The 16610-nt window shown below is 42.2% G+C and overlaps 1 protein-coding gene across 1 annotated transcript in view; it reads left to right on the top strand.

Moving 5' to 3' along the window:
• Positions 1-16610, top strand: part of Asah1 (N-acylsphingosine amidohydrolase 1) — a 31959-nt gene that overhangs the window by 10929 nt on the left and 4420 nt on the right. Inside the window, exons 2-10 of the mRNA XM_052162155.1 lie at positions 1570-1616; positions 6216-6306; positions 6975-7061; positions 9126-9204; positions 11697-11771; positions 13278-13323; positions 14332-14476; positions 15034-15088; positions 15194-15275. Of these exons, the coding sequence (XP_052018115.1) occupies positions 1570-1616; positions 6216-6306; positions 6975-7061; positions 9126-9204; positions 11697-11771; positions 13278-13323; positions 14332-14476; positions 15034-15088; positions 15194-15275 (707 nt within the window). The remainder of the gene's footprint in view (positions 1-1569; positions 1617-6215; positions 6307-6974; positions 7062-9125; positions 9205-11696; positions 11772-13277; positions 13324-14331; positions 14477-15033; positions 15089-15193; positions 15276-16610) is intronic.

The following is a 16610-nucleotide window of genomic DNA, read 5'->3' as shown; positions in this document are numbered from 1 at the left end:
TGAGTCTCAGATCACTAGAGGCCAGGAGATAAACATACTTGCTATATGGAAGAAGTAACAAGAGTCATAAATTGGCATGAACTTTTTCGGGTTAATTTTGTGTTAAGAAAATTCAATTTTGCCACTAACTCTGAATGGTTATCCCTGATGCAGCCTCTTTCATTCATTGTCCCAAGCCGCGACCTCAGTGTTGGGGCTGCCCTCCTATTAAGGACCACAGTGTGGCTTTGAGAAGACACAGACAATTCTAATACAGTGTGATATTCTAATGGAGATGTGTGTAAATGTGGAACTGTGTAGGAGGAGATGACTGTGCTTTTTGGAGGTCATGAGACTTCACAGAAAGAGTGGTGGGGAGGAGAGAGGAAGCAAGTGTCTGGATTAGATTTTTACAAGTTCACAAGGTCAGAGCGCGGGCGTTCTGGGCAGCGGACACGGCATGTGCACAGGATGGAAGCCTGGGAGGTTTCGGAAGTGTTTGCGTGTACCTATGCTATGAGGAGTGTCTGGAACAGGACTAGGATGGTAGGTTATGGCCAGATTATTAGATGCCTTATGCACCATACCCTGAAAATCTGGTTTGAGATGCCAATCTGAGGTCAAGTCACAACAGAGTTGCCTCAGAGATTAAGGTAAAGCTACCTGCTATCAAGCCATTGACTTTTTGGGTGATATGGTGTGCTATCACATAGAAATGTTTTCTTCCTTTCTTTCTTTCTTTCTTTCTTTCTTTCTTTCTTTCTTTCTTTCTTTCTTTCTTTCTTTTAAAAGATTTATTTATTGTTATATATAAGTACACTGTTACTGTCTTCAGAAGCACCAGAAGAGGGCATCAGATCACATTACAGATGGTTGTGAGCCACCATGTGGTTGCTGGGAATTGAACTCAGGACCTCTAGAAGAACAGTCAGTGCTCTTAACGGCTGAGCCATCTCTCCATCCCCTCCTCTCTCATATCTTTACTCAGTATAATTGAGAAAAAAGTATAATACCTTGCCTTTGTGTAATTGAAACAGTAATGATGTGGGGATTTGAGAGGCGAGACTTTTATCTGAAAGGGTATCAAATGCCAGTGCTGGAGAGATGGCACAGAAGGTGAGAGTGCATACTTCTCTCACAGAGGATCTGGGTTCAGTTCCCAGCACCCATATAGTGACTCCAGGTCTTACGGATTCACGTGCCTTCTTCTGGTCTCCTCAGATACCAGGCACGCCTGAGGTACACATACGCATTTAGACAAAATGCTAAAACATATGAAATAAAAGTAAACAAATCTTTTTAAAAGGTATTGAATTCCAGTTGCTGTCACATACACCTTTAATCTCAGCGCTCAGTAAACCCAGGCAGGATGATTATGAGTTTGAAGTCAGTTTGGGTGAGCTACATGATAATAAATTTGAAGCCAGCCTGAACTATATAGGGAGGGAGACCCTATCTCAAACAAAAATAGTAAAATGGTTTTAAAAGGTGGTTCTTAATAAATTATACCTTTTTAAAAGGTTGCTTCAACTGGGAAGCATTTATAATTCTGTGAAATGTTTATTTATTTATTTATTTTATTTTTTTTAGTGGACAGAAGATTGCAGAAAATCAACTTATCCTCCTTCCGGACCAACGTGAGTGAGCTCAGATATCAAACCGTTGTCCTGCGCACAGACTGTGCTTTGTCATGGTCTTCTAGAAATGATAGTAGTAAAAGAAACCTAAGCCATGCCTCCCACCTGGAGACAAGGTTTGGTCTCCTTATGCGTTTGTCTTATGTATATGACTAAGGCATATGTGAAGGTAATCTGATTAGAATGTCTGTTTCTTGCCCCTGAAACTAATAAGAAAGCAAAGAATTCCTGCGCATCAACACACTATTCTATCTCCTAAGGAGCATTTTTTGCTCTGTGACAAACAGCTTGTATCACACCCACTGAGCTTTGATACTCTGTGATGCCTAGATCTAAGCCCTCAGTCTGCACTGAAACACATAAAGGAGCCTGTGTATGAAAGAGTCAACAAGCAAACCGTGACTTGATAAAGTTTTCAAGGCAAAAGAAGATCAAAAACCCTAAGAGAAGACCGAAGCTACATTTTATTTTAGTCTAGCATTTTTTAGTTAACATTTTCATCTTTCCAAATCTTAGTGATGGAGTAAGCCTCAGAAATATGCAGTTCTAGGTGAGAGGCCCAGAGGGACCAGCACGGAGGAAGAAGGAAGGAAGGAAGGAAGGAAGGAAGGAAGGAAGGAAGGAAGGAAGGAAGGAAGGAAGGAAGGGAGGGAGGGAGGGAGGGAGGGAGGGAGGGAGGGAGGGAGGAAGGAAGGAAGGGAGGGAGGAAGGAAGGAAGGGAGGGCGTAGGGAACAGCTGTCTTTGGCCTCTGGCCTTCCTCTCTGCAGGTACGCTCCTGGGGGAAGAAGCAGAGTGCGGCCAAGGCATCTGGGGTTTGTAGTGTTACAAGTCCCAGCTGGCCCTTTTCCTATACACGTATTCTAAGTAACCTATGCCAGCACCCTTGGGAGACTGGAATGCCACCCCACGTCCGTCCCTTTAAGCATTTCTGATGTTCATTGATTGCTTGTATCTGTTGTGTTGTTTGTTCCTGTGTGTGTTCTGCCCTTTGGATTAAATCGTAAAGCACCTTGGAGCCATGCAGTCTTAGGCAGAACCATGTGGTTTGTGCAGTGCTCTGGGCATGGGCAATGCCAAGTTTCAAATGATGAAGGGATGTTGTTTGTCGTAAAGTAGAAAATGACACTCTGCCAGTTGCGACTGATGGGGTGTCAGTAGCTGTTGGTCAAGGGGAACTGTGATTACCCAGCTTGCCTCTGTTCGCTCCCCTTGTGTGAAGATTTAGTAGTCCAGCTTCAGGAAAGGTCGTCTTCTCCATCACTGCTGATGTCATCCCGGCCTTCATTGCCTTCCTGGTTGTGTCTCCTGGCTGCTCTTACTGCCTGATTCACTCAACATTTAATGAGTACTTTCGGTACTAAAGGCATTTTTTCCCTACTGTCTTTTAAATGTTATATATATTCCCAGATATATACATAATATCTGGGACTATATTTCATTATAAACTGTAAACCTTCCCTGACTAACCATAATACTATTTATCACTGTGTGTGTGTGTGTGTGTGTGTGTGGCCATACCTAGATGCTGTATGTGTTTTTCTCTTTGCTTCCTGTTTCTACTGTTATTTCCTCCTGCTTCACTGTCTCATTCTTCCACACTGAAGTCCCTGCCCTATTCCTAACCTCTTCTTTTCTGAGCTATGCAGCAACAGCTCTTGACATCTGGGAGATAAGGGTGACATTCATGTGCCTTTAATTAACGAGTGTCTTCACAGTCCCGTGAGGTCATCCTTTTCAACCCAATGCATGGATCTTGGTGGCACGCAGCAGCAAATGTGAGGGAGGAAAGAGGCAAGGGACACCTGTTCATCCTGCCTGACCAGTCACAGCAAAGCAGATGTCCAGGAACTGGCAGTCACAGCGCCAGGCAGCCGCTGGAATCCCACTAAGCTTTTCTTCGGCTGCTCATTAGCTGCTTGGCACCTGCTCCCTAGGTGTGCATTTGTGCACTGTGTCCCTGGGACTCCTTTCCAAGCCACCTGGAGAACCAGAAGGGCTCCCATAGCATTAGCTTAGCAAATGCTAAGTCTCAAATTGACATGATAGCTAAATGCTGTTTCTGGTAAAGGAGCAAAACCTATTATGGAACTCTCTATTGCTCACCAGTGCTAAGGACTTTGTACATATTTCATGTAACCTTCACTGTGCTTATAAGATAGACACCTTTTGTGTCTATAGGAGGTACAGTTCTCTCTTTATTTACTTTATTTATATGAGTACACTGTAACTGTCTTCAGACACACCAGAAGAGAGCATCAGATCTCATTACAGATGGTTGTGAGCCACCGTATGGTTGCTGGGAATTGAACTCAGGACCTCTGGGAGAGCAGCCAGTTCTCTTAACCACTGGGCCAACTCTCCAGCCAGCCCCAGAGGTACAGTTCTTTTTTGTTTGGTTGGTTTGGTTTGGTTTGTTTGTTTGTTTGTTTTCCGAGACAGGGTTTCTCTGTGTAGCCCTGGCTGTCCTGGAATTCACTCTGTAGACCAGGCTGACCTCAAACAGAGGTACAATTCTTAAATAAAAGAATATCTTAGCTATTTTATGTGGGGAAAATATAAGATTCAATTAATCTTTAACTATTAGAACAACTTTCTTAATCAGATTAACCAGTTCTCAAAAAATGCTGACCTAGTAGAGGTTTTATTATCAGGGTTTCCTGTCTTTCTAGCCCCACAAAAGTTTGATCCTCTCTGATAATGATCTTACCTCGCTGTTTCCTCTGTCAGAGGCTTCAGCCTGTCCAATACTCATCTGAAGAAAGGATGTAGGGAAGGTGCTCAGGTGCAGTGGTTCTGTGATACTGAGAAGGGAGGGCAGGCTGTTGGAATTCATGGGTAAAGCACCAGCCACCAGCACACAAGAGCTTAGCACTTCATTGCTGCAGCTAGATGTGGAAATCCAAATACCCATCTTGGAGGAAGGAAAGTTGCAATTCCATCTGTCCATAAGTGGGGCACCAGATTACTAAACTATGGGACACAACTTTGCATAAGGAATATGATACATTTTTAAAAAGAAGGAGGAAAACGAATTGTCATAGTGAAAAGGTCCCCCCACTCCACCCCCAAAGACTACACAGTCTTCATGTTGGTATCAACTTCTAAGGAACTGAGGAACTTGAAAAGAACAATGAAATTCATTCATTGTAGTTTTGTTTAAATGTATATTTCCAAAATTGAGTGCATTTCTCTCTGCATCTAAATCATCACACGAACGGGTACTGGCTAACAGTTTCATAAAACCTTACACATGTACCTGGATCCCAAGATGGGCAACATTACTTAAAGAACCACATATCATAGTAGTAAAGTATACAGTGTCCCAGTAAATGACTGTCAGGAAATAACCCATCCCTGGCTATAAGTATAAGGTTAGATGATCTGTTAAGAGCCAGGTAGCACTGCAGCACACATCAGCACGTACCCTATACTTTTCTCAAAGTACTAAATGGCTCAAGTGATGGATGTTTTTCCATTTAGCTTTTCATCTAATAAATCATTGAATGCCACACCCCTGAAACCTATTTCAGTTTGTTTAAAAGTATGAGAGAAGGCCTGGTGTGGTAGCACATGCCTGTGATCCCAGCACTTGGTCAGAGCCAGGAGGATTTAAGGTTCCTGAATTCAAGGTCATCCTTGACTACATAGTAAGATGAAGGCCAACCTCGGCTACATGAGACCTTGTCTCAAGCTCAGCTCCCAAAATGGGCCAGGAAAATGAAGGTGCTGTAGCAGCAGAAGCAACTGTAGGGTTTGTACACCAGGAGTATGGCCATCCATTAATACTGGGTGGACAACGCTTCACCCCTATAGCAGAGATGGCTGAGTGTGAGAGTAGGAAACTGAGAATGTTCTCGACAGAATAGACAGGCAAGCGTGCACAGGAGGACTGGCAAAGATGAGTGTGCCATGGAGAGCCAGAGGCCTTCATGGGAAGCTTGTATCGTTACCAATCTTGGCTTCCAAGGTGACCTCACTGAAGCCATAACACGAGAACAATTTGGCAATGGTGTTAGACTGACTGACAGAGCATTCCAGACTAGAAAACCAAGTGCTGAAGTGTCCTAGTGTCTAGACGGTCTAGTGTCCTGAGCCTAAACTAGATTGTTACAGATATTTAGGGAAAATAACAAAAGTATATTTTTTTGTCAGCTATATTTTAAGTTGTAGCACTTGAGCCACAATTGACTCACATATCAGCAAGTCATATTAACCTTCCAGACCTAGTAGGTATAATCAGTTTTTTGTTTGTTTGGTTGGTTGTTTGTTTGGTTGGTTGGGTGATTGGTTTGGTATTTGGGGAAGGGGGGCGTGTGGAGCCAGGGTCTCACAGTGTAGCCCAGCATCTTGAGTCCTGAGGTTCCTGTCAGGCTCAGAATGTAGAATTCGATTCTGATTTCTGAGACTATTTCAAATTGTATGTGCAAAAGAGGGCTGAAGCACTGGGTGCAAACTCTAATTTCTTCGCAGATTTTGCTTTGAGTAACCAGCTTCTTCTCTACTGTTGCTATGACTGGGTATCTAGTCCATATTTTCAGTCTGTAACCCTCCTCCTAAAAGTCACTTCTGCATTTTAAGATGTTGCCTTCTCATTGCAGCTTTAGAGGCCCAGTTCCGTGGTACACCATAAACCTTGATCTACCACCCTACAAAAGATGGCAGGAATTATTGGCTCAAAAGGCACCAATGGTATGTTATAAGTGTTAACTCTTCTTGTTATGACTTTATGAAATATAATTCTGCTTTTGAAAAACTACTTTATAAGTTGCATATGGAAGCCCACACCCATAATCCAAGCACTTGAGAGGACAGTGGCAGGCCAAGGGTTAGGAGTTTAGGGACAACTCTGGTCTACACAATGATTTCCAAGGCAGCCTCGGCTATAGTAAACCATGTCTCAAAAAGACTACTAAGGGAGATAGAGAGGTGGGTTGTCATTTGAGAGCACTTGAGGACACTCAGGATCAGTTCACAGCACTATAGGATAGGTCACAGTCACCTGTAACTCGAGTTCAGTGAAGTTCTTCCTCCTTCTTTGGCAAGAGACATGCACATGGTGTGTATATATATAGTAATTGATAGAGGAAAACATGTCATTTCCCTGTAGCTTTTTGTAATTTGGGGGGCATAGAATTTGTCTCTCTTTCCCTTTGTACTATCTTTCTTCATCTGAATGATTGAGGTGCAATGCTACTTTACAGAGATATTTGTGTTCATAAACTCATTAAAAATACTTTCAAACTGCGCTATTTTGTTACATATTTTGAATAAGTCAGATCTACATTGTTCTTATGACAGCAAAATTAATCTTAAATCTCAGTACTTTATGTATTTTTAGTGTTTCATTTATTTTTCAGTTGAGGATTTTAGTGAATTCCATGACGAATTTAGTGAATGCATTTGTGCCAAGTGGAAAAATAATGCAGATGGTGGATCAAAAGTTGGTAAGAAATATTTTCTTCAACTAATTTTAAGGATGCCTATATAAACACGTGGACACAGAGAGTTTAAACATATTGTGCTTGGGTGGAGAAACATTGAAGCATCAACCACAGGGCCTACATGGGTCTACACCAGGTCCTCACAGCTATCGAGCATTAAATTTTGAGCTCTTACGTTTTGGTATACAGTTACATTACTGAAAACCTAGTTTCTTTCCCCTTGAGAGTATATAGCTCAATGGTTGAGCACCGTCATAAATATGTTGGAAACCCCAGCAGATTTGATCCCAGCATCAGAAAGAAAAATTTAGGCCTTCAATTAACTCAAGTTACAAGTAATTCAAGGACTCGTAGATTTCTCTAAATAAAGATAAAATGACACATTCCGCCTACCTGTGTATTCTGTGGAGTCCATTGGTTATCTGTGACCCTTGAAACTCAGTTGGGGTGAATGTTTCTTGTAGCTAAGCAATCACCCAATCATTTCCTTCCCTGACCCAGAGTCCGGCAGGAAGACCGCATTTCACAATGCCTGTTAAATATAGGTGGTGCTGATGTACATCAAGGGACTGGCCCCAAACCTCCCAAGGTGTCCTCATCATCTTTCAGATTCTGCTGCAGGGGCAGGTTATGGAGAGGCCGGAAGGCTCTTTCACAGATTCAGGGAACTGATGGCTTCAGGAATTAATACTTTGTTAGCTGCAAGTGGGGCCTCTACCCACTGCTTTCTCCTTCAGTTGTAACCACCAAGACAATCATCAGAGGTTGGCCTCAAACTGCCCTAGTTGAAAACCCTAGTCCTAGAGACTGGATTAGCAGAGCAGGCGCCCCTCCCTGTGACCCTTGCTAACCAGCAGGCCTGTTGGGCCATGTTATGGTCTCACCTCTTTACACCAAGTGCATTGAACATACAGATTCACCCCGTACCAACCCTCCTCTACTCTGATGTCCATGTTAAACCAGTGCCATGGTTTAAAATCCGTGGTGCCGGTTTCGATGCCTTGACATCACTGCATTTTAAGGCTGCCTCAGTCATGTACCTGTGAAACCTTGGTTTTCTGATTCGGAAGGATAATATTTAGTAATAATATCTATCTCGTATGGCTGCTGTGAGGACTATGGCAAATCACCCTCTGTAAAGTGTTATGCTTAACGTTTGTCACTAAGTCGTAGTTGACAAATTGGCTAGAACATTTGACTCCCATTGTTTTGAGTTCACAGGGAAAAAAACAATTATGCTTAGTGAGGTCACCTTGTGCAGACAGTGAAAACAGGACATTGGAGCAGTGAGATAGCTCAGTGCCAAGCCAGGTGACCTGAGGTCCATCACCAGAACCTTCAAAGTGGAGGGAGCAAAGCAGCAGCTGCAAGTTGCCCTCTGACCTCCCGCACACCTTATGACATGCGTGTCCATGTAGCCCATACAAAATGAGTAAGCAAATAAAGTAGAAAGAGGACTTTTCAACCACATTGTCTCAGCGGCAGAATATAAATTGTGCTCTCAGTTGTGCTTAGCTGAGGCTGAGAAAAAGATACACTGTCCATCACTGAATTTGCTCATGTGTGTTCGCTCATTGAATGCACTGTTAGGGCTAGCCTCTAACAGTGGCAGACAGTTCTGTGAAATGGTAGAATACTGTGTGTTTGTCATTGAATGCACTGTTAGGGCTAGCCTCTAACAGTGGCAGACAGTTCTGTGAAATGGAAGAATACTGTGTGTTTGTTGCTGTGTGTGGCCAGTTGCTAACGAGTGAAGGAGCAAAACTTTGCTCATTATGTTGATGGAGATAGTAGTCACCTTAAGTCATGCAGGTCGAATGACTCCAGTCCCCTGCTCTCTGGGGACTGGGCCAAAGATCAGGAGGAAAATAAAATCTAAGAACCACAGGTTTTGTAGGAGTCTAACATGGAGTCTATATAATCTAACAAATATTATATAGAATCTTTTAGAAATATATGATGTAAATGATGTAAAAATAATGTATACCTGAAAGAGTTCTAATCAGAGAAGCAGATTGCAAAGCATGTGTTTGAGTTGAGCGTTCACTGCTTTCTTTTTTTTTTTAGCCTGGTCTAATTGGCAGCCTTCCTGGCCCTTTTGGAGAGGAAATGAGAGGAATTGCAGATGTTACCGGGATTCCTCTAGGTAAAGTTCCCCCTTGCAATGCGTAAAACATTTAATAAAACCGTGTGACGTGATTGTGTTGATGCTGGATGCGGATGCACAACATAGAATGAAATGCACAGACCCTAAATATAATCAGCTCATTGAAGGTTTACACAGATGCCCACGCATGCGCATCTCACCTATAGAAGGCGAAGGGAATTTCAGTCCTCAATGCTCCAACTGCTCCTTCACAGACAGTGGTGCCTCCACAAGTGACCCTCTTCTGCCTTCACCATGTTAAAAACAAAACTGAGCATTTGAATTGTGGTACTTTCTTAACCCTGTCACTCCAGCTTCTTGCCTATGTGGTTGGTTTTTGTATTTTGTTTACTAACAATTAGGCCCTTATAGATGTATATGCATGCGTTCTTGCACATGTTTCTTTAATGGATATACACAGTGATTTCTCTTGAACTGAACTTTTGCATCGTGGGGTATCTAGCTAAGCACTCAGCCTTGTAAATTCTTCAAGGCAATTTCCTAAAATGAACAGAATTTTTGGCAGCATAGCATGAGAAGTTAAATTTTCTCACACTGACACTACATTTTCCTGATGAGTTACTGACTTTTTTTTTTCAGTTTGACTTTTTCTATATTCCTTGATTTGGGGGAAGGGCAAAACGCTAGTCAAGTTTTCTTCATATCTTTCTAATTGATAAGGCATTTACTAAAGTTGATTATCTTCCCCTCCATGTATCTTAGTGGTATCTCTGACCTCAGTCAGGTGGTTCTGCCTGTGAACTTCCTTCTGTGTTATGATCTTTGTCTGTGTCAGCCTCCTGCCAGCTCAGGAACTGAAGCTTCGCACTACCTGCCAGCAGAGGAATTCTTCACCTTCAGCATTCTCCTGGCCCTGCTGGCCTTCTATTCCTGTATGCTTTAGAATCAGCCTGCCACCTGGACATTCAATGTTTTGAATGAAATTAGAATATCATGAATATAGTTTAATGTCAACCTTTGCTTAAGTATTATTTCTCAAAGGCATTTTTTTTTTCATTTTGGGAGAAAAAAATCTTATATATCATTCATTAAAATATTATTAGGTAATGCTCTTTTGGGGCTATTGATTTCTGTTTTCTTGGTTCCACCTTCCCCATGTTAAGTCACTGCTGTGGCGGGGCTGGCCTCAGTTTCATGATCATACTTCTGCTTGAGGGATTCTGGGCATTCACGGCCTCGCTCAGCTCTCGAAAGTTTGTACTTTCAGTTTTTCAGTTTGTATCATTGGAAAAGGTTTTTCTCACTAACCTAAAACCAACCAAAGCAACTGATTCAGCATTTTATGTAACCAGTAGTGCTGTTCACAAGAGAACTGATTGAAACTTTCTGTTGTTTCTCAACACAGTTCTCTAGTGCTTTTGTTTACTTGTTTTGCTGCACTAAATAATGTTTTTATACATTTTTGTTTTGTTTTGTTTGGTTTGGTTTTTAGAGACAGGGTTTCTCTGTGTAGCCCTGGCTGTCCTAGAACTCACTCTATAGACCAGGCTGGCCTCGAACTCAGAAATCCTGCCTCTGCCTCCCAAGTGCTAGGATTAAAGGTGTGCACCACCACACCCTGCTAAATAATGTTTAAGAGCTAGGATATAATGTGTGCACCACCACACCCTGCTAAATAATGTTTTAAGAGCCTGCAGGATGGATCAACAAGTACAAGGGCATTTTTTATTTTTATTTTTATTTTATTTTATTTTATTTTTATATTTTTGGATTTTTCAAGACAGGGTTTCTCTGTGTAGCCCTGGCTGTCCTGGAACTCACTCAGTGCCACCACTACCTGGCAGGGACATGTTGATAAGCCTTACAACCTCAGTTCTAGATTCCTGGAATCCACATTTTTCTTCTCACCTCATGTGCGCCATGTCAAACTTACAGTGGCAAATACACACATACACATGTATGTGCACACCTGAATAAGTGCACATTTAAATAACCATAAGAATATTACAACTGCTGGGTAGTAGTAGCACACGCCTGTAGTCCCAGAACTTGGGAGGCAGAGGCAGGTAGATTTCTGAGTTCGAGGCCAGCCTGGTCCTCAGAGTGAGTTCCAGGACAGCCAGGGCTACACAGAGAAACCCTGTCTCAAACAAAACAAAACAAAACAAAACAAAACAAAACAACAGCGAAACCTAAATGAAAAACAATTTTAAAAGATAACATACTGGAAAAATATCCTTGTCAGCTACATAAGAAGAAAGCCTTATTATATAAAGAGCTATCACAAATAGTTACCAAATAAAAATGACTCTAGAGACAAATAGATTAATATTTCATGATCAGAATGAGATTCGTCAAAACATAAATAAACTGAAAATAAGCTAGGCTGAGGTAAAATGCATGTAAGCGCAGAATGTTAGTGTTTAAGACAGGGAAGCTGCTGCACACCTTTAGATTAAGAGGTGAATGGCGCTTCCTTTAATGTCATGGTTGTTAACATTAGCAAAACATTTCCCTGTTCCCCTCCACAGGAGAGATTATTTCATTCAACATTTTCTATGAATTGTTTACCATGTGTACATCGATCATCACTGAAGATGAGAAAGGTAATCTGCAGGGCACATCAAACAGTGTATTTTGTAAAGTTAGACCTGTGCTAACTAGGCTTGCTATTTCAATTGTGTGTCTGTTGTGTATCGTTTAGCATGTGCTGGTAAATTCTTATAAGTGCATTGAAAATTGGACTTATTTTTAGACTTATTTTAAGACCACTGCAATGCTTATTAAACTTTGAGACATGTAGAAGAAATGTTCTAGATTAGAAACATTCTTTTTTTAAAAAGATGATTTAAGTGTGTGAGTGGTTGCTTGAACGTGTTGTGTGTGCACCACCGTGCATGTCTGATGCTCCAGGAGGTTGCAGAGGCTTCTGATCCCTCACCACTGCAGTTACAGACACTTATAAACTGCCACGTGGGTGCTGGGAACTAAACCTGTGCTGTCACCAAGCAGCGGGTGCTCTTAACCCCGGGTCCATCCTCCAGCCCCACAGAAACATGTTTTCTGTGTAGTCCATTTAGCCCCACCTGTGTAACTTAGTAGAAGTCCTCACAAGGGTCCCTTGTTACCTGTGCTTCTATGGCTGTGCAGAGACCGTGAACAAGGTAGCTCTTATAAAATAACTATTTAATTGGGACTTGTTTCCACTTTCAGAGGCGTAGTCCATTATCATTGTCATGCTTGGCAGCAGGCAGGCAGGAGAGCATGGTGCTGGAGAAATAGCTGAGAGCTTCACATACTGATCTCTAGTCAGAGAGAGAGAGAGAGAAAGAGAGAGAGAGAAAGAGAAAGAGAGGGGGAGAGAGAGAGAGAGGGGATAACGAATGAGAATGAATATGAACGAGAACCTGGCCCTGGTGTGGGCTTTTTGAAAACTCAAAGCCCATCCCCAGTGACACACTTCCCCCATCAAGGCCACACCTAATACTTCTCAAATAGTGCCACTCCCTGATGACTAAGCGTCCAAATACGTGGGCCTGTGGAGGCCATTCTTATTCAAACCACCTCTGGCAGTGACTGATGTTTTTCTGGAGACCCAGAACAAACACTGTCTCATAATTTCCCAACCAATAAGCACCGTGTGTGAGAGCTTCACTTTCCCGCATTGTCCTGGCTAGACACCAGGACCTATGGCCCAAGGTGGCCTGCCCTTCACTCACCCTGGCTATTGACTTAGACATAATACTTGAGATGTCCTTCCCTAAGTGGCGATCTATAAGGAACTGGGTACGTCATATTATGAGGTTATGTCCTGGTAGAATTGCTTTATAGTTGTCCAAGGAATAACTATAGATTTGTTTCCATGTCTGATCTTGTCTAGAGTGCTCTCACCTTAGATATTAGATACTGTGATATCTAACGTGTGATAGCAATACCAGTGTGAACTTGTTAAGGCTTTTTCTGACTGCCAGGCTTCTTAATTATTATACATTGCTTGACAAAAACAGTTTTGAATGTAAATATTCACATCTGCCTATGTCCATCTGTATTAAGGATCCATCGTGTTTTATCTTAACTGTGGATGCATGTCTCTGTCGCTTTCTTCTTAAAAGGTCATTTACTACATGGAAGAAACATGGATTTTGGAATATTTCTTGGGTAAGTAAGCAACTTGACATACTTTGACTACATCAGAAGTGTAGACAGTAGTATTACCTTGATGAAAGTAAGTGCCCCTCATGTGCAGAAGACAACCATGCGTGAAGATGACTGGATTCCTTGGTGTTAGAAAGGTAGGCACACGGGGGACACGTCTCAGTCACTTAGGCGTATCCCAAAAGTTGCACGCAGTGAACAGAGATCCACAGCATGCTTGAAGCTTACTTTCATTTATTGCTTTAAAGAAGTCTGTCATCGTGACCTTTATGAAAAAAAAATGGTGGCTTTTTAATAGAGATCTTCATTTGAATCTAGGTCTCACTATTTATGTGACCAGAGTTAATCAGCTTTTCTGAGCGTCAAGTTTTAGCCCTTGGAAAAAGGATGGAACCACCCTGTTTGGGATGAAGAAAAGTTCAATCTGGCTTATAGTGCATAGGTTTCGGTCCATGGTCAACTGGCTCTTCTATTTCTAAGGCTAATTAGGCCTTAGAGAATCGTGTTGGTTGGAACAGGTATCACAGGAGGCTGTTCACCTCATCAAGAGAGGAATGCAGTAAAGACAATGTCGCCTCCAAGGATAGACATCCAGGACCCTGCTTCCTTCTTACAGGACCCAGCTCCTATGTTGTTGTCTCCTAATAAACTCTCAGCTTATTCACCCATCAGTGGATTAATCTAATCACTTCCTAAAGCCTTATGTCTGAACATCAGTGCACTGAGGACTGGGCCTGTAATATTTCAAATCCAAACTATAGCACACTCATAAGGATCTTGTAAAGGTTGATCCAAAGTGATCAGATAGAAAAAGTACCTGTAAACCAGACAGGTACTATATCAGGCCTGCAGTCCTGGCCCTTGAAAGGTTGAGGCAGGAAGATCACAAGTTTGAAGCTATCTTAGATTCCATACCAAGACTCAGTGACAAGCACGCAGGGCGCATCTGTGCAGTGCCAGACTCTCACCTTCAGCCTTGTCTTTAACATCAGCAACACTTGTGTTTTTTAGGTGGAATATTAATAACAACACTTGGGTTGTCACAGAAGAATTAAAGCCCTTGACAGTGAATCTGGACTTCCAAAGAAACAATAAGACTGTTTTCAAGGCTACAAGTTTTGCTGGATATGTGGGCATGTTGACAGGATTCAAACCAGTAAGAAATATGTAACTTTTGAAACAGTTTTGTGTCCTGGGTTTACCATCTGGGAGTGTAAGAAAAGAGGACATAAAAAGCATCTGAGGGTAGGCACGATGGCGCGCTTCTTCAACCCTAACACTCTGGAGGCAGACATCGGTGTGTTCAAGGCCAGTATGGTCTACACAGTGATGTCCAGACCAGCCAGGGCTACGCACCAAGACCTGTCTCAGCGGACAGAGTTCGAAGCCTGTGAGATTCCATGCCACAGAAAAGTAGACCGGGTCTTGCGTCTATGCTCATCTGAAGACGAAGGCCATGTGACTGGCTCTCAAGGTCTCAAAGTAAAAATGGCTGCCAGGCTTGGGTCTCTCGTTCGCCCGGGCAAGTCACAGTCAGTTCATGACTTTCTGCTCTTCATTTCTTTTACAAAACGTGTGGCCATTAATTTCCTAACTCAGATCGCATTCCGCCGTAGACCATTCAGGTCATCGTATACTACTGTCCTGGTAGAGAGAAGGGGCCTTCCAGAGCACATTGACACTTCTGACGGCATTGTTTTGTCTTTTTCTCAGGGACTGTTTAGTCTTACGCTAAATGAACGTTTCAGTATAAATGGTGGCTATCTGGGTGAGTGGAATGTCTGGAAATGTAGTGGGGATCTCAGTCTTTGTAAGGGAGGGCAGTGATCCCACCTCCTCAGGCCTGTGATGGCCTGTACTTCCTCTCTTCCAGGTATCCTAGAATGGATGTTCGGAAAGAAGAATGCCCAATGGGTAGGGTTTATCACCAGATCAGTTCTGGAAAACAGTACAAGGTGAAGTGATTTGTTGCCTTATCAAATATCTCTTTTATATAATATAACTCATTAAAATATAAAAATATTTGCCAAGCCCCAGTTTCACATCCATTGAGGAAGTGTTGTACATTTCTTTAGGTGAGTCTTTAACATTTACGTGGAATTATTCCTGTTTTCTGTGTGCTCTGTGCTCTCTTACCAAAGCAATGAATTGAATTATTTAGAAGTATTAGAGATATCAACACTAGGAAAGATATCCAAAAAAATTATTCTAAAAAATTATGCCATGTACATAGGAAATGCTATTCAGTAAAATCTTTATATACATTGTTTCTTGTCATGAAAAAAATAGTATCTAATTGTAGTACATAATAGCCTAGAAGTTGCAGTCTATCAATGTGTCGAATAATACCAAATTATCTTTAGGACATATTGAGTCCACATGACTTGGACTAACTGAGCACCGATCTTAGTTTCTAACAGTTACCAGGGAATAGAAGTTAGCTGTCTTCCTTGATTATCCACTCCAGTTCTTGATAGTCCTTATTTTCAAAGTTATTGCTCCCCGTGTTTCAAAAACTGTTTCTCCAGTCTTGTGGTGTTTTGTGTGTGTGTGTGTGTGTGTGTGTGTGTACTGTTGTTTTTTTCTAGAGGCTGTAGCGATGGCTCAGTGGTTAAGAGAACTTGTTCTTTTCGAGGCCCCAGCTTTGGTTCCCACCACCCACATGGCAGTTCACAGCCACCTGCACCTCCAGTTCCTTAGGCCTTGTGCCTTCCTGCAGGCACACACACACACACACACACACACACACACGCACGGACGCGCGCGCGCGATAATATTTTTAAAATCTCTAATGAAATTCAACCCAAGGATAAACTACTTTTATACTTCAAATTGAGAAATAACAGTAGAAAATTATTTAAAGGGTTTGTTTTCACAATTAAGCCATTGTTTACATATAAGCAGAAAACCTAAGAGGTATAGTAATTCTTTTTTTTAATTAGAAATTTTCTGTATTTACATTTCAAATGTTATCCCCTTTCCTGGTTTCCCCTCCAAAAACACCCTATCCCATCCTCCCTCCCCCTGCTCACCAACCCACCTACTCCTGCTTCCCTGTCCTGGCATTCCTCTATACTGGAGAGTCAAGCCTTCTCAGGACCAAGGGCCTCTCCTCCCTTTGGACCAACAAGACCATCCTCTGCTATGTATGCGGCTGGAGACGTGTACTCTTTGGTTGGTGGTTTAGTCACTGGGAGCTCTGGGGGTACTGGTTGGTTGATATTGTTGTTCCTCCTATGGGGCTGCAAACTCCTTCAGCTCCTTGGGCCCTTTCTCTAGCTCCTCCATTG

Source organism: Apodemus sylvaticus, chromosome 18 (genome assembly GCF_947179515.1).
Source record: "Apodemus sylvaticus chromosome 18, mApoSyl1.1, whole genome shotgun sequence".
Classification (NCBI taxonomy): domain Eukaryota; kingdom Metazoa; phylum Chordata; class Mammalia; order Rodentia; family Muridae; genus Apodemus; species Apodemus sylvaticus.
This window is presented reverse-complemented; position numbering and strand designations above follow the sequence as displayed.